The sequence below is a fragment of the Fusarium venenatum genome (assembly GCF_020744135.1).
Source record: "Fusarium venenatum strain MPI-CAGE-CH-0201 chromosome Unknown EDB82scaffold_4, whole genome shotgun sequence".
NCBI lineage: Eukaryota > Fungi > Ascomycota > Sordariomycetes > Hypocreales > Nectriaceae > Fusarium > Fusarium venenatum.
The window spans coordinates 5,750,362-5,765,644 of NW_027072132.1; the positions used below are offsets into that span (position 1 = coordinate 5,750,362).

At 48.5% G+C, this 15,283-nt stretch overlaps 8 protein-coding genes across 8 annotated transcripts; 5 read left to right on the top strand and 3 right to left on the bottom strand.

The window, feature by feature from the left end:
• The first annotated feature begins 9 nt into the window (after positions 1–9).
• On the top strand, positions 10–1,488 carry EDB82DRAFT_516826 (4-hydroxybenzoate hexaprenyltransferase). The gene is made up of 2 exons (XM_025725093.2): positions 10–143; positions 201–1,488. The coding sequence occupies exon 2, from the start codon at positions 219–221 to the stop codon at positions 1,431–1,433; it is 1,215 nt and encodes a 404-aa protein (XP_025593726.1). The 5' UTR covers positions 10–143; positions 201–218; the 3' UTR covers positions 1,434–1,488.
• On the bottom strand, positions 1,489–2,407 carry EDB82DRAFT_541794 (40S ribosomal protein uS12). Its single transcript, XM_025725094.2, has 2 exons — positions 1,930–2,407; positions 1,489–1,868 (listed from the first exon to the last, which is right to left on the bottom strand). Exons 1-2 carry the CDS (start codon positions 2,186–2,188, stop codon positions 1,690–1,692), a joined length of 438 nt encoding a protein of 145 aa, XP_025593727.1. The 5' UTR covers positions 2,189–2,407; the 3' UTR covers positions 1,489–1,689.
• Positions 2,408–2,654: 247 nt separating this feature from the next.
• Positions 2,655–3,461, top strand: EDB82DRAFT_530414 (uncharacterized protein; the record flags this gene model as incomplete). Its single annotated transcript, XM_025725095.1, has 1 exon — positions 2,655–3,461. One exon carries the CDS (start codon positions 2,655–2,657, stop codon positions 3,459–3,461), a length of 807 nt encoding a protein of 268 aa, XP_025593728.1.
• Positions 3,462–4,478: 1,017 nt separating this feature from the next.
• Positions 4,479–4,834, top strand: EDB82DRAFT_530415 (uncharacterized protein; the record flags this gene model as incomplete). Its single annotated transcript, XM_025725096.1, has 2 exons — positions 4,479–4,663; positions 4,729–4,834. 2 exons carry the CDS (start codon positions 4,479–4,481, stop codon positions 4,832–4,834), a joined length of 291 nt encoding a protein of 96 aa, XP_025593729.1.
• Positions 4,835–6,226: 1,392 nt separating this feature from the next.
• On the top strand, positions 6,227–9,377 carry EDB82DRAFT_344092 (uncharacterized protein). Its single transcript, XM_065607516.1, has 6 exons — positions 6,227–6,379; positions 6,449–6,736; positions 6,791–8,031; positions 8,101–8,548; positions 8,855–8,941; positions 9,033–9,377. The coding sequence occupies exons 1-6, from the start codon at positions 6,335–6,337 to the stop codon at positions 9,231–9,233; spliced, it is 2,310 nt and encodes a 769-aa protein (XP_065463508.1). The 5' UTR covers positions 6,227–6,334; the 3' UTR covers positions 9,234–9,377.
• A 783-nt stretch (positions 9,378–10,160) lies between these two features.
• Positions 10,161–11,739, bottom strand: EDB82DRAFT_516863 (adenylate kinase-domain-containing protein). Its single transcript, XM_025725098.2, has 4 exons — positions 11,102–11,739; positions 10,991–11,043; positions 10,762–10,916; positions 10,161–10,649 (listed from the first exon to the last, which is right to left on the bottom strand). Exons 1-4 carry the CDS (start codon positions 11,247–11,249, stop codon positions 10,229–10,231), a joined length of 777 nt encoding a protein of 258 aa, XP_025593731.1. The 5' UTR covers positions 11,250–11,739; the 3' UTR covers positions 10,161–10,228.
• Positions 11,740–12,909: 1,170 nt separating this feature from the next.
• Positions 12,910–14,343, top strand: EDB82DRAFT_344133 (maintenance of mitochondrial structure and function-domain-containing protein). Its single transcript, XM_025725099.2, has 3 exons — positions 12,910–13,269; positions 13,330–13,601; positions 13,659–14,343. The coding sequence occupies exons 1-3, from the start codon at positions 13,083–13,085 to the stop codon at positions 14,232–14,234; spliced, it is 1,035 nt and encodes a 344-aa protein (XP_025593732.1). The 5' UTR covers positions 12,910–13,082; the 3' UTR covers positions 14,235–14,343.
• Positions 14,343–15,279, bottom strand: EDB82DRAFT_344144 (uncharacterized protein). Its single transcript, XM_065607517.1, has one exon. It carries the CDS (start codon positions 15,112–15,114, stop codon positions 14,452–14,454), a length of 663 nt encoding a protein of 220 aa, XP_065463509.1. The 5' UTR covers positions 15,115–15,279; the 3' UTR covers positions 14,343–14,451.
• Between the last annotated feature and the right edge of the window lie 4 nt (positions 15,280–15,283).

Sequence of the window (15,283 nt, forward strand, 5' to 3'; positions counted from 1 at the left end):
ACTCCACGGAAGTATAGGTAGAGAGATGCAAGGATTATTCACTTTATAATTCAATTTTTGTATTCAAGCCCTGTCGGAGTTAGAGCTTGAGTGGACTGGCATTAGGGTTCTTCGTGATCAGATTTTACTTCACGGGCTTTGTGGTAAGCATTATGACTTTCCACAGCAATTAACAGATGGTGTTCTCATTATCCATGTAGGTTCGTAGACTTTGATCCATGAGATTAAATGCACTCCCTCGGGCTTCGGCCTGGGCTCAATGTCGAGGTATCTCGGGCCAAGCATTGAGAGTTTACAGGCAATTACAAGCACGATCCTCTCCTGTTCATGTTTCAAAAGTCTTGAGGCAACCGTGGCACAACACCCAGCGAGTGGTTGCGTTCCACGAAGCCAAACCTCAGTCCTCAACCGTGGCTGCTCAAGATCTAGACTCACCCACAGCTGCAACAGCACCAGCACCTTACAAACCACCAGAGACAGGACTACTGGCCAAGCTTCCAGCATCTTGGGTGCCCTATGCTGAGCTTATTCGACTTGACAAACCTGCAGGCACATACTACCTCTTCTTCCCATGTCTGTTTTCCACACTCATGGCGGCTCCAATGGCCATGCCAATGACAAGTCCGGGTTCTGTCATTGGAACTTCACTCCTTTTCTTCTCCGGAGCCCTCATCATGAGAGGAGCTGGATGCACCATCAATGATCTCTGGGACCGGAACCTAGATCCACATGTATCACGAACTCGACTCCGGCCGATTGCTCGCGGCGCCATTACTCCTTTCAAAGGCCTGGTCTTTACTGGATTTCAACTTCTCACCGGGCTGGGAATATTGCTACAATTTCCACTACCTTGCCTGTTCTACGGCGTCCCTAGCTTGATTCTGGTGGCTAGCTATCCTTTGGCTAAAAGAGTCACATATTACCCTCAAGCAGTTCTTGGCCTCACCTTCTCATGGGGGGCAATCATGGGGTTTCCGGCACTTGGGATTGACTTGCTATCGCATACACCTGCTCTGACTGCCGCGGCCTGTCTCTATGCCTCCAACATTGCATGGACAGTGCTGTACGACATGATCTATGCTCACATGGACATCAAGGACGACGTCAAGGCAGGGATCAAAAGCATTGCGTTAAAGCATGATGCCGAGACTAAGCAAGTACTTACGGGATTAGCGGCTGCACAGATATCACTTCTTGCTGCAGCTGGGTACGCAGCAGGTGCTGGGCCAGCCTTCTTTATCGGAAGCTGTGGAGGAGCAATGATCACGCTTGGTCTTATGATCAAACGAGTCAATCTCAAAGATGTCAAGGATTGCTGGTGGTGGTTCATCAATGGCTGCTGGATCACTGGCGGAGTGGTCAGTCTAGGGCTGGGTGTAGACTATGCTATCAGATATGTCGAGGCATCCAAGGAGGATAAATCTGAGAACTAAGCATTAGAGAAAAGCTCTAGCAGTGTATAGCAATTGTATCATAATGTCATCATACATGGAGATCTGGGATTGATATCCGAATTCCTCGTCACGCATCGTGCACATCATGATTTGTTCGTTGAAGACTTTGTGATCTATTTTCCCTTTTCAGACCCGTCTCCCATGATCAGATCCCTAACCGTAATGTCGATGCAAGCAATCCGAATAGACTCCACGTGTCGAAATATGACTTTGTTTCCATCCACGCGCTCTTCGCTTAAGAACGGGGCTTCTCCTTCTTCTCCTTCCACAGAGCAAGGAGACCGACACCAGAGACCTTGACGACCTTGAATCGCACACCGGGAATATCACCCTTGGCCTTGCCCTTGCGACCGAAACCAGCCAGGAGGACCTCGTCGTTCTCGTCCACGAAGTTCAAGCAACCGTCATTGGGGACTAGAATTATTGTTAGTTCAAGCCGTTCGTCATCTCTCGTAGCAGGTGGGATTCGTCGTACCGAAGGCAGTGACCTTCTTTCCGTTCTTGATGAGCTGAACACGGACACACTTTCGGATAGCGGAGTTGGGCTGCTTGGCCTCGACACCGACCTTCTCGAGGACGATGCCCTTGGCGTGTGAAGAACCACCGAAGGGAGAGGACTTATAAGCGGTACCGAGGGCACGCTTCTTGTAGGCGAGATCGGCCCATTTCTGGTCCTTTCGGTTTGTTCGCAGCTTACGGGCGGCGTTAAGACCACGGGGTTTGCCTCCAGCCATTTTTGCTTCAAGTTGTTAGTCGACTGTCGATGCGGGAGAAAAAAAGGTCGAGGCGATCGTGAACAGCTGGGGAAATGTGTTGGGTTGCTGGAGTACCTACCGGATCTGTCTGTGTATCGACGACGGGTTGGTGATGGTAATTTGCTGGACCGTCAGAAAGTTGAACAAACGACAAGCAAAAATTCCAGGTAGGGTTTGGTGGCCCTAGGAAATCAACTCACCAATTTGATGCAAAGGTCACGTGAAAAAGAGGGAGATGGCTCGAAGTGCTCCACTGACCCGCAGCGGGAGCTCTTGGCGATGGACTGATGTTTAAAGTTCGAGTACAGTAGGAATATTGAGTATATCTTACTATTGATACGGCTTTCATTCAACTCCGAGTAGACTCTCAAAGCCCGAACAAGGATCAAGTCATAGTTCTATTCACACGCTGCAAACGACATATTGGAAGGCCTCTGAAATCATAATGTCTCATTTAATTCGACCGACAAGTCGGCAACGAGACCCGCCCCCTTCTTTATTTCTACATCCATCCCCTTCAGCTTCAAATACCTCCTTACCAAATGCTCATGCACCGGCTGTACCTTTCATTGGACAGCAATCAAATCTGAGGAAGAATGTTGAGCATGCGCCGTCTGTAAAGTCTGGGCGTTCTGGAACCGTTGTGCCTCAGCGGGCTGGATTATATCCTGCAGAGAGCACTCGCGCTACTGGCGATCGCACTGATCTCTTATGGTCCGAAATGCAAGCAACCTTGGAAGAAGTCGAACTGTCAGCCTCTGGAGGGACCCATGTATTTGGCCCAGATCATGACAGAAAACTGGCTGACCTACGAGCCGCTCAAATTGCTCTCGCTCAAGCTTGGGCAAGAAGTGAAGCAGACGATGTTATAGAAACGGCACAACTCGATCATGTGGGGTCTGCTACTGGATCCGAAGTTCGAAACATGAAGGGTGCGTTGGGAGATACGTCAAAGTCTGGCCTCGAAGGCACCGAGAGGAGTGCAGTTGGAAGCAGCAGCATTTCGCGACCCAACAGCAGTGGCACGGGGGTAGAGAGACTGGGTCACAAGCTCGAAGAAGAGACAGAGGTGGACATTCTTCTAGCAAGGAAACGACGGGAAGCCAACGATCGATATTTCCAACGAGTCAACCAGGGTGTCATTGATGTTGTAACACGGCTAGAAGATGTCGCCGTCGCCATGAGAGCTGTTGAACAGGAGAGCAAGGAAGTCTGGTGCGAGAATGATAGTATTCCTGGCGCGAGAGGTTGATCGCGGTGTACATGTGATTTCTTCGGCACTTCGAGTTCGGCGTTGAAAGGAGTTAGGCGAGATTTTACCAGCATTTGCGGCGTTTCACGATTAGGGAGAAATTACCCTGCTATAAACTAATAAACATAATCATCCAGTTTCCCTATGATTAACGATAGTCTGATGTTGTCTTGACTCTATCACCGCACCTACTTGTAGAGTCTGATTGGCAAATAGAGCCAACATGGCTTGGAATTTGAACCATAATGGTGTGGGGAAGGACAAAGACAGAGGTCTAGAGACGAACTACAAATCAACTCAATGACGACACATTGGTATAAGTTCTACCACTGAGTTGCGATATCGACTCGCTATGATAATTGTCCAATGGAAGGGATATGCTGTTGTGACGTCCCGCATGCTATGCGTGTGGGAAATCAAGTCTTGCCTGGCAGTGTGAGTTGAAGTAGGGATGACGAAACGTCATGTTCGCCCGTTTCCTGATAAAAAGAGATTCTCGAGAGAAGTCTTACTGTACCAGTCAAATGTGTCTGCTTTGAACCCATAATCACTTGTCCCGCCATTTACGTACCTACTAGGTAGTCGTCCGTTTGTATGACAATGTACAGAGCACCGTAAGCTGTCCTCCAGCCTAATTCAGGTACCCTCATTCTCGGCAACGCGATTGGGAGAAGAGAGTGGGTGACCTGCCCAATTCGACACTTGGTCAATGCGCCATGTACCACTGGGACTGCTTTAACTTGTTACAGTGATCCCCCAAATCTATGCAGCACCCTGTGGTCTGGTATGTGGACAGCAAACTAGCAGGCCTGGGCCTGTGTCTTAGTATGAAGGAGGTTCGCCATCCGCCAGCCATATAAGGTCTCAAACCATCCCGTCACCTTTCGCATCTGACGCAACTAGCATCCAACCATCATTCCACGCTTTAACGTCAAACCAACTTTTGTCGGCAAATATCATCACTTTTAACACCGATTATCCTTATTTGATAAAGCCGTCGTTAATACCGCTATCAACATGAGATTCTTCCCTTTCATCGCTGCTGCGCTTGCAGTTGTTCCCGGTGTCCTCGCTGTAGATCAGAAGAAGTCTGCCATCGTCTGGTTCGAGGATGAGTCCACACCTGATTCCATCGTTGAAGAGTGCAAAGACGCCCTCAAGAAGGCTGGCGGCAAGATCACACATGTTTATTCAATCATCAAGTAGGCAGATCGATCCCCCCCGCCCTTTTGACACTACGGCGATTTGACACTAACATATTGACCAGGGGCTTCTCCGTCATCGCACCCGAGAAGGCGCTCGAGATCGTCCAGGTTAACCACGAGGACCATCAGATTCGTGTCGAGAAGGACGAGGTTGTGACAACGGACTGAGGTCTACGCCATAGTACACAGATGACGAATTAAAGACGAAACAACAGCAAGTCTTTCGAAATGAACTGGCCATATTTCATTGCAGTGGTTGGAACATGAATATCCTTGATTTAGGCGTTAGTAGGATAGGAGCGACGGAATTGCTTGAAGGAGGACACTCGCTACGCGACAAATATCATCGTTATTATTGCACGTCTTTGACAGGGTGAAATAGACTTATTATCCACGTTGGATATGTGGCTTTTGGTGATATGAAAATCATCACGATGGTTCTATAAGTATTTCAACATCATAAGTCGGTCGATGTGCTCTGGGTTTACATAAGATAATCTAGGGTGAAACTACTAGTGACTGGCAGCGTTGAATAACGACTGTCTTCACTTAGACTAGATACACCTTGCAGTACCCCACAAGTTTAGTAGGTAAATCTTCAGAATACTGCTCAGCACCTAGGTAGTGACTGGCGCTGCCCAGTAATCGCGACTCTGTTTACCTCTGGTCCGGACATGTCTTCTCAGTATTTATAGGCAACCGTAGACCCTGTTCACCATGCAGTTTATTGCACTTTTGCGACAATATTTGTCTCAAATGACCGCTAACCTAGTAGCCAGCCACATGGGGTCTATATGTGCGCTACAACGCCACAGTCAATATTGTCCGAAATCAAATTTCATAATCACTCAAACGTGCAAGCTATCGCAATAGGCTGTCATGTGAGACCTTTTTTTTATAAAAAAGTAAAAAAAAAAATCCAAGGGGACAGTAACTACCACCCACCTATGTAGTGGTAGAATGGTGAGGATTCAAAGATTATGCCAAAGCCATGGTGCCGTAGGTTTTCTATGGCCAACCCGAAGACGTGGGCTTCATGCTATACCTACACACCGGCTGGTGGCTACCTAGAGAACTACCGAATCAACTTTAAGCAAGGCCGGATGCAGGACACAGGATGCAAGGTGCAGAATGCAGGAGGTTGACTTTGTCCTGAATATTACCTAGGTTGTCAATGCTGATATCGCGGCTCCTCCAATTACAAAAAGACATATCTCTGTTCATCCCCACAAAGCTACTATTGGTTGTTCAAACACGCTATTCATTGAATCTTTGATGAGAGTGGGCGGGCCCCTGCTTTGAACATACCCCTGCCAAATCGATAAGCTGATAATAGAGTACAGCTCGAGCCAGCAAGGGCCCAACGTTTGCCGAATGTTAAAGAACAATGCTTCCTTGGACCTTGAGTTCACACTGAACACCACCTCGACAATCGCAGAACAATGGAACATTCGTTCTGGGAGTCCTCATAACAATTCCTTATAAAAGATCCGGCCTTTGCCTCCTCGACATGCCGTTGACTTCTTATACAATCATTACCATTGCATTTGAGACACGCGACGCAACTCCCTATAATCAATCCCACCATCATTATCACTTCCAACCGCAACTTCTCCAACAGCCACCCAATTCGACCACAATTTGGCCCTAGCCGAATTATTTCTCAAAATGACAGGTTACAGTCCTGCCGCGCAGACTGCGCTCATCAAAGCCGTAAGCATCGTCATCTTGGATCCTTCTACACCGTCTTCTAGCTCCCCGCTCACTCAAGGATGCCCTCAGATCAAGCGAGTATTTGAGCCAAAACGAATGGTAGAATCTTACGAAGACCTCGTCGACGGCGTCACGCTCGGTTTGATTCTACATCAGCTAGATCCCAGTTTTGACACGTCCGCGCTCGAAACAAATTCCAACACCTCCCGCTACCTTATCAACAAGCGCAATATCCAGAGCATCTACAAGGGCCTTTTTCGTTACATTCGACGCTCTGTCCCTGAACTTGCTTGCCAGGCCAAGAAGTTCGATTACCATGCCATTGCTGAGAATCCTGATGCCCAAGGGATCAGCCAGGTATCTTTCCCTCTTACTCTTCCCGCGTTATTTCGGTCGGTACTGATTCCCCAGATCCTGGCTGTTATGCTGGGTGTGGTGATTCTAGGCCCTCAACGCAAACACTACATCCCTCGAATCACTAATCTCGACAAGCAAACTCAGGCGGAGATCATGCAAATCATTCAGACCATACAGCAAGATATCCACGACTCACAAGGAGATGACGATGTCGAGGAAGCTATCGACGCTGTCATGGAGGCGCGAGATATTGATCTCCTCGTTGAGGAGCAGAATGCAGCCTTGCGGTCACAACTCGAACTGACCAAGAGACAGCTCTCAGACTACTATACAAGACTTGACCATCTTCAAACAAGTCATGAAGAACTACGGTTTGAGAAGGAGAAGAACGACCGAGAGCTCGAGGTCCTGCGAAAGGCCACCGTAGATGGTGCTAACAATGCCGAGATGATCAAGAACCTGGAAATTCAGGTGCATGACCAAATGGAGCTCATCTCCAGACATGAAGAAACGATACGCAGAGATGAACGCATCAAATCCCAGCTCGAGGCCGAGGTCATGAAACTGACGGAAAAGTGCAAAGACGCTGAGGAGTTCCGCGACCAAGCAACCGAGTGGAAGCACAAAGCCGAGGACTTTGAGAAGAAGGCCAATACTGCAGAGCGGTACAAGCAGAAGCTCGAGTCCCAGCAGCATCTTGTCAAAGAAGTACAAAACCTCCAATACGAGAAGACTGAGCTACAAGATCAGATCAGAATCCTATTGGATGATCAAGACAGGGGCGCTCGCACCAGGAAAGCAGAAGACGAGTTGACCAAAATGATTACTCAGTCTGAGCAGCATCTGTGGGACGAACGCAGCCAGAAGAACCAGCTAATGAAAGACATTGCGGGGCTTGAGGACGAGGTGATTCGTCTGAGAGCAAGACAAGTCCATGATGAGAACTTCATCAAGGATCTCCAGGAGCAGCTTGAGAGCGGCGAAGGCACTCAGAATGCAGTGCCTGGTGCTCTGGGCATGGCATCCAGTCTTGAAGACGAGCTTAACGACGCAGCTAACGAGGATACCCAGCCTGGCCAAGTTAACCTTCCCCTTGAATTGTCTCGCCTCAAGGCTGAGAACGATTTGTTGCGCAGCACAGTTGGTTCTGGAGACACTGCTCCACTCCGTCGGGAGCTTGACGAAGAGAAGCGGCAGCGTGCTCATATCCAGAAGAACTACAACGATATGTTCGAAAAGCATGCTGTTCTTCATGATCAAATGGAGGCTCTGATCAACAACATGACCGGCGAAGGGTTAGTCAAAGCCATCAATGAGGCTTGCTCTCCTGAAGGAACACACATACTTACTTCCGACTTCTACAGGACGAAAGCATTTATTAACATCAAGCAAACACTCATGCAGTGCGAGTTCGAGCTCGAACAGTCTAAGAAGCGGGAGAAGGATCTCTCTGCTCAAGTTGCTGATCAAGGTCGCGAACTTCTTGCTGCCAAAGCCCAGCTCTCTGCTCTCGACAAAGAAGGCGCCGATGCTATCAAGGAAATCAAGAGCTCCGATGTAGTTATCATCTCATCTCTCAAGTCCGAGCTTGACCATGCTCGGGAACAGCTCAGTTATTGCACCGCAGAGCGAGATGCCCAGCAGACCCAACTTGTCGAAGCACTTCTTACCAAAGATAAGCTGCGCAAGGAGGTCGAAGAGGGCAGGGAGCTGCAAGATATCACTGGTAGTGGTGAGGGCGATACGCCCGACGGCAGCAAGAAGGGCGAGCTGATTGAGAAACTACGAAATCGTCTCAGAGAAATTCGTGAGGTGAGTCCTAGTCCTTTCTACAATGCAATTGTCAACGGCGATGAAGACGACCAAGTGGTTCCAGTCGATAGCAAATCGTCCGAGCGAGACGAAGGTGGAGACGAGGATGATTGCCGGTTGTTAGGAGAGCTTGCTGTCAAGGACACAAGCACGACCACTATACCACGACCACCTCCTCCTCCTCCTCCTCCTCGGGTGGAGGAATTGGCTGCACCTTGTCCTGCGCATCTGCCTCGACATCCCTCCCAGCGGAGGATATCTCAAAAGTTGCCTGAGGGATTAGGTTGGCTGACAGGTTGAAACTAGCAACTGGAACGATCGGAGACTGAGAGAATCGACCTGCAACGTAAATTGAAGGCCGCACATGACGGTGAGGCTGTAGCAGCACAAAAGGTACGTCCCCTATGTAGGAATCAACGACACTTTGAACCACGTTTTACTTCTAATTGTGAATGAAATCTCTACTGACTATCCGTGACTAAAGGCCGCGAGTGATGAAATTATCCGGAACCTCGAAAGAGAGAACTCTCTCATTGCATCAGCCTGGTATGATCTTACAAGTCGGCTTCAAAGTAACCACGTCGTTTTGCAACGACGGCACGAAGCTCCACGGAGCTGGCTTAACAAGCAGAGGCAGATGGTCAATGGTCAGTTGCGCTTCCGCGACTCGCTCTACCTCTACTGACCTTCCCCTGTCAGCGACCCCAAAGCGATAGGTACTTGCGGGGTGAGAAAATCCCCTCTTGTCCATCATAAGGCTCAGCAAATTTATACACCCTGGCTGGCTGCGTGACATAACCTTTATGATACACCAGTCGTTATCGACCATCAACTATTTATATTTTCGCTTCGCCGCTGGCTTGTCTCATTCGGCACAGAAGATAACTTTCCTTCTCTGTCTTGATCCGACATTATTACCGACCGTTAAGGACCTGGCCTTGGATATCCAGCGCAGTACCAATCTGCTCTTTCATGATTTTGTCTTTGAAGCATTGCGAGGGAGCTCAGGGAGTTTCGTACAAGGCGTCATTGTTTGGTAGATTAGTGGCTGGGAGAAGGATTGCTGCATTCACAGGAAATGCATTTTACGACATGACCGCTATAGATATGACCAGGAGTCTTCTTTCAAGGCTTCTCATGTGGTTCAATAGACATGAGCTAAGTTATTGATTCGAATTATATTTGTCTAATGAATTGCATGTATCCATTAACCACTTCATAGCGACCAATATTCAGTGTGTGGGAGCTAGAATATATATCGCTTCTCGTGGTGACAACTATGGAAAGAAAAATATTTGGCGCTTCGTTAAGTATTGGGGTTTTATGTTCATAATGCAGATGGTGATTGTACGAGCGAGGACAAGGTAACGCTTGGAAGCCAACTCTCTTTTTGTTGGTTGGAAACTATTGTAAAAGACATTTTGATACATGGCTAATCGTCGTCCAAAGTAGGTAGCTTTTTCCACAAATGGTCACAAGACCGCAGACAAACCCTCTACCATTTTAACGCCTCTTTGGCCTGGAAGATTGGATCGTCCATTCTCCCGCCCGCCTCCCCAGTTTACATTTCATACCGTTCATATATCCAAGACGAGCTGGCTTTTATTTTCACACAGTAATCGTCTCGGTGCCCGCCAAATTAAAGGGGGCTGGTGGCAGTTTACCTGCCCTAGGAACTCTCTAGTTCTGTCCTCGCTTCTCGTTAAGAACCTTGAGCATGTTCTTCCACACTTGTCCGGGTTCTTGGCTGGCGTCGAGGCCGCTCCAGATACCAGTCTTCTGGTAGTAGCCCACGACAGGCTTGGTCTGCTTGTGGTAGGTAACAAGGCGCTTCTTGAGAGCATCGGCATTGTCGTCACTTCGCTGGATAAGAGGCTCCCCAGTAATGTCATCCTTCATGTACTCCTTGGGAGGGTTGAAGGTGGTGTGGTATGAGCGACCGGAAGCGGGATGGACTAATCGGCCAGTAATACGGGCAACGAGCAGAGAGTCGTCGATCTGGAGCTCGACAGCGTGCTGGAGCTTCTGCTTGCGCTCTGCGAGCATAGCATCGAGACCCTCAGCCTGGGGGACAGTTCGGGGGAAACCGTCGAGAATGAAGCTGCAGCGCGAATTGTTAGCTTCTGCTGTTCTGCAGATCACCGATGTAGGATCGAGATTCCCCAGCACAAAATGTGAGGCGGTCAAAAATCCAAAAAAGACATAAAACTCACCCGCCCTGGCACTCCTTATTGTTGTTGAGCTCCTCTTTAATCATACCAATCATAATCTCGTCGCTGACCAGACCGCCCGCATCCATGATCTTCTTGGCCTCGACACCGAGAGGGGTCTTCTTAGCGACTTGAGATCGCAGCATGTCACCAGTAGCCTGCGCAAGAGAAAGGGTTATGTTAGAAAGATCGCCCTTTGATTTCCAATGGATCGCGATAAGAATCGACATACCAGGTGGCAGCAGGAGAAGCGCTCCTTGATCTTGGGGGCCTGAGTACCCTTTCCTGTGAAGCAAAGTTAGCATAGCACTCTGGCGGCATTGCGGCGCAGAAAAACACTCACCAGCACCAGGGGGGCCGATGAGAATCATTCGGATCTCCTCGGTAGAGACAGGGCCGCCGGTGGCTCGCGCCTCGAGCTTCTTAATGCGCGTGTCGATGGTGCTGATGACATCCTTAAGCTGCTTCAGCTCGTCCTCAATGAAACCCATCTTGGCGGTTGCGGAAGATGGAATTGGAAGTTGGTTTGGTGGACAATTGGCGGGGATCTTTGGAGATCTAGAGAGGCAAAGGCTGAATTAACGACAGGCTTTGTTCTTTGGTGCGAGGCCGAGAGAAGAGAGTGAGAGAAGAGAGTGAAAAAAGAGAGGAACAAAGTCAAGACTGGGAAATCTTGAGTGCGTAGCCGGAGGACGGGAGGTTTGGGGAGAAGCTTTAACGAGCTGTGATTGGCTCAATATGGGCTATTTCTGCTGGAGCGATGATGATGGGGGCATACCCCTGTTCGATGGGCCTAATTGATGAATGCCAAAACTTGCTGGGGATACTACCTTAGTAACTACCACTTGGCTTTAACTTACCAGGTAGTAAGTAAGTAATATAGTACCTGTGCCTTGGCTGTTTTTGCAAGACAGAAGAGTCAAGAATTACAAATTTATAAGGAACGTGGGATTCTATGCAAAGCTAGAGGACTGACAGATGTATAAAGAAAGTATGAACTCAATTGACAAAAAGAAACTCTGAATTATAGCCAATGCCAAGACAAGGTATTCGGTACAGCCGCGGTGTTACAATTTATTACCACCTGTTCTTAACAAATGCAGCCCATAGACTGCCTGCAGCTTGATTTACATGAATCCTATATAGATCAGTTACGGGACAAGCAGTAACCGGCATGATAAAATTATACGTGTTACCAAGTATTCAATCCTTTAAATCTAGATCATTGTCTGAAGTTCTGACCAAATCTTTCATCTTTACTAACCAACCTAGGGTAGCATCTAAAACACATATTTCCTAATGGCCGTTGCGTCCGGAACATGTCCGTTTTGCCTCCTCCCCTACCAAGACGACAAGACATCATGGGCCATAATTGACCGGAGCCATCCGCGGTATATCGCTGAGACAGAGCACATTCGCAACGGGAGTAAATCGGCCATCAGGGCCGAGGTTCAGCGCATTCGGAATCAACGTCCTTTGATCCGAAATATCCCCGGCAATCTATTAACACCTTTATCACATTTCGGTTTGCGCGAACAATAGCCTGCTCGCTCTTTTATGACTTTATGCTTCCTAGAAACACCCGAGACAACAGTGTTGTAGTCTTGGTAATTTTCCCACGTGCATCAGGGTGTGGTAATAGCCGGTATCAAGTTAGTCTCCATTTCCCACCCTTTTGGAAACATCCAGAAGCCAAGGATCCAACTGAGTGGATGTTAACCTCACCATTGATCGCTCGCTCACCAGAAGCGGAATGTCTTGCATTGCTACACAGGTCCTAGATCTTGACTTGACATGTTTTACCACTATATCAAGGGCCATACGGGCCATTGAGGCACTTGTGTGCTTGAGTAAAGCTTTACTTGATGGGCAAGCAGTTCTGATCAACTTATTGACACATGTGTTGACATCTCAAAATTTCGGTGACGTCAGTAAAAAGCAAAATTGTGAACAAGACAACACTATGCAACGGAGCGAAAAAAAGATAGTGTTGCTGGTCTTGTCAAGGGCTGTGCTTTCAGCTGTAAGCACGCTCAAATCTCAAGTGTGGCACAGCCTTAGATAGTGGCTGTTAGCACGTGATGTGGCGGTACAAGGCTTGAGCTTGGAGTCCCCAAGGTGCCTGACCCAATCGGGAGCTAAGCTTCCCTCCAAGAAGGCAGCCTCAAGACTACGTACGTGCGGCCACAATAATCACTTCATCAACATCACATCACGACCTTTGTTTTCGACTTTACCGCGCCTACACGACCAAGACTGCGCATTGATCTCTTGACAACCTCAGATAGGATTCGTTGTATCAAATACCCATCTACGAAGCAACGATGCCTACCACAACGGCAGAAACCCTCTCCCTCGTCAACCGAAACGTCACCGTTGCGCCCCTCGTGCTTCTCTCCGCCGTCGACCACTACAATCGAACCGTTTCCACAAAGACAAAGCGACGAGTAGTTGGCGTTCTACTGGGTCAAAATGATGGAAACGATGTGAGAGTGTCTAACAGCTTTGCTGGTGTGTTATCTTAATGCCATGAGACCACAAGTTGGGCCGCGCTTACAATGATGATTGCAGTTCCCTTCGAAGAGGATGACAAGGACCCTTCAGTGTGGTTCCTTGACCACAATTACGTTGAATCAATGAACGATATGTTCAAGAAAGTAAACGCCCGAGAGAAGCTTATAGGATGGTACCACACCGGTCCCAAGCTCCGCGCATCTGATTTGGAGATCAACGAACTCTTCAAGCGCTACACGCCCAACCCCCTCCTCGTTATTGTTGATGTCCAGCCCAAGGAGTCAGGAGTGCCTACAGACGCCTACTTTGCCATTGACGAGATCAAGGACGTACGTTGACAACTAATACCAGCCTCAATCAACGAGCAAACCACTGACAGTTACTAGGACGGCACAACCACTGCACGAACATTTGTCCATACTCCTTCCGTCATCGAGGCCGAGGAGGCAGAAGAGATTGGCGTCGAGCATCTGCTAAGAGATATCCGCGATGTCGCCGCGGGGACACTATCTACACGAGTCACAAACCAGTTGCAATCACTTCAAGGTCTACACTTGCGCCTGCGAGACATTGGCGCATACCTCCAGAAGGTCCTCGACAAACAACTACCCGTCAACCACGCGATCCTTGGAAACCTTCAGGATGTTTTCAACCTATTGCCTAATCTCTCTACGCCCGATAGAGATAGCAATTCCGGTGGCGGCGAATTGGCATATGCGATGAGCGTCAAGACCAATGACCAGCTTATGGCTATTTACCTGAGCAGTCTGATCCGCGCCATCACAGCATTCCACGATCTTATCGAGAACAAGATCCAGAACAGGCAACAACAGGAGGAGAAGGAGGTTAAGAAGGAGGAGATCAACAACAAGGATGAGAAGAAGGAGGGCACAAAGGGTGCGAGCACCCAAGCTAAGGAAGGTGGCGACAAGGATAAGGAGAACAAGGAGACCAAGAAATAAACTACAAAGACAAAAGACCTGGCAGATGAACTAGAGTTGGACTGAGGTTCTTTGGCGTCTGGAGGAACCCACGGTGATGTCCCGGCCAAAGGCTAAGGCGAGAGCGCCTTTGTACATTGATTATATCAAACTGGACTTTTAGAAGATGGAGCGAGGATAATACATATCAGATGTAGCCTCAAACAGGCAAGCCTTTTGATATTGCTAAGACCTATTTTCACATGTCCGCAATAATGCCTGCCATATCTTCTCTTGAAACAACCCGATCCTCAACATACATGCCAAGCATTTCTGACCACTTATCCACAAGCAAGCAGGCGAGTAAATGTTTACAGCACGGTGGCGTATTTCCTTCAGGTCCCATGCTCGTGCCTCCAAAAGACCATGACCCTTCTTCAGAATGCAATTGCTGTGCTTCATCTGTCATCGACATATGATGACCGGGAAAAGCATCAAATGTGAAGCTTGCACATGAACAATTCCATGCGTTGAGATGGACGATGTAGCGTTTGGAGGATATATTGACGTCGCGAGGGCGCCGTGAGATTGTCGTAGCGAGTGAACGGACGAGAAATACGTCGTTCTTCATCAGGTCTAAAGGACTGTCGTGATCAAGTTCCTGGCTGCGCACCAACCTGGCAACGAGTCCTCGATCAAGAAGATCTAAAGCTGGAAGCAAAAGGCTTGGAAATAATACATGAAGGGTCAGGAGCAGAGGCCTTTGAGACGGAGAGACTGCTTGGAGTGGTGAAAGTGTGGGCAATTGGGCAGCTCGAAGCGGCTCTGTAGATGAAATGTTATCTGAAGTTGATGGCGTGATGGCCGAGATAGAACATATGAGAGCTGTAATTAATTCGCGATGGGAAGGAAGAGGCTCCATTGCCGTGGAGTCGATGCTGGGTTTGCATGGTTCGATGGTTGTAAAAGAAAGAAATTAGGCATGTGTTGGATACCCGTCTCCACGTTAATACAGACGATTCTGATGATCCAGAGTTCCTCAGAAAGCTGCCTCTTCCTAATCATCACAGGGCTAAAATTTCTGCCGAAAG

Bases quoted from the DNA above. Each gene is read 5' to 3' on its own strand.
- EDB82DRAFT_516826 (XM_025725093.2), top strand. From the start codon at position 219: ATGAGATTAAATGCACTCCCTCGGGCTTCGGCCTGGGCTCAATGTCGA.
- EDB82DRAFT_541794 (XM_025725094.2), bottom strand. From the start codon at position 2,188: ATGGCTGGAGGCAAACCCCGTGGTCTTAACGCCGCCCGTAAGCTGCGA. The intron at 1,869-1,929 runs GTACGACGAATC...CAATAATTCTAG, and splicing joins AAAGAAGGTCACTGCCTTCG to TCCCCAATGACGGTTGCTTG.
- EDB82DRAFT_344092 (XM_065607516.1), top strand. From the start codon at position 6,335: ATGACAGGTTACAGTCCTGCCGCGCAGACTGCGCTCATCAAAGCC. The intron at 8,032-8,100 runs GTTAGTCAAAGC...CGACTTCTACAG, and splicing joins AACAACATGACCGGCGAAGG to GACGAAAGCATTTATTAACA. The intron at 8,942-9,032 runs GTACGTCCCCTA...CCGTGACTAAAG, and splicing joins AGGCTGTAGCAGCACAAAAG to GCCGCGAGTGATGAAATTAT.
- EDB82DRAFT_516863 (XM_025725098.2), bottom strand. From the start codon at position 11,249: ATGGGTTTCATTGAGGACGAGCTGAAGCAGCTTAAGGATGTCATCAGC. The intron at 11,044-11,101 runs GTGAGTGTTTTT...TTTGCTTCACAG, and splicing joins CATCGGCCCCCCTGGTGCTG to GAAAGGGTACTCAGGCCCCC. The intron at 10,917-10,990 runs GTATGTCGATTC...TCTCTTGCGCAG, and splicing joins GCTTCTCCTGCTGCCACCTG to GCTACTGGTGACATGCTGCG.
- EDB82DRAFT_344133 (XM_025725099.2), top strand. From the start codon at position 13,083: ATGCCTACCACAACGGCAGAAACCCTCTCCCTCGTCAACCGAAACGTC. The intron at 13,270-13,329 runs GTGTGTTATCTT...TGATGATTGCAG, and splicing joins AGTGTCTAACAGCTTTGCTG to TTCCCTTCGAAGAGGATGAC. The intron at 13,602-13,658 runs GTACGTTGACAA...GACAGTTACTAG, and splicing joins CCATTGACGAGATCAAGGAC to GACGGCACAACCACTGCACG.
- EDB82DRAFT_344144 (XM_065607517.1), bottom strand. From the start codon at position 15,114: ATGGAGCCTCTTCCTTCCCATCGCGAATTAATTACAGCTCTCATATGT.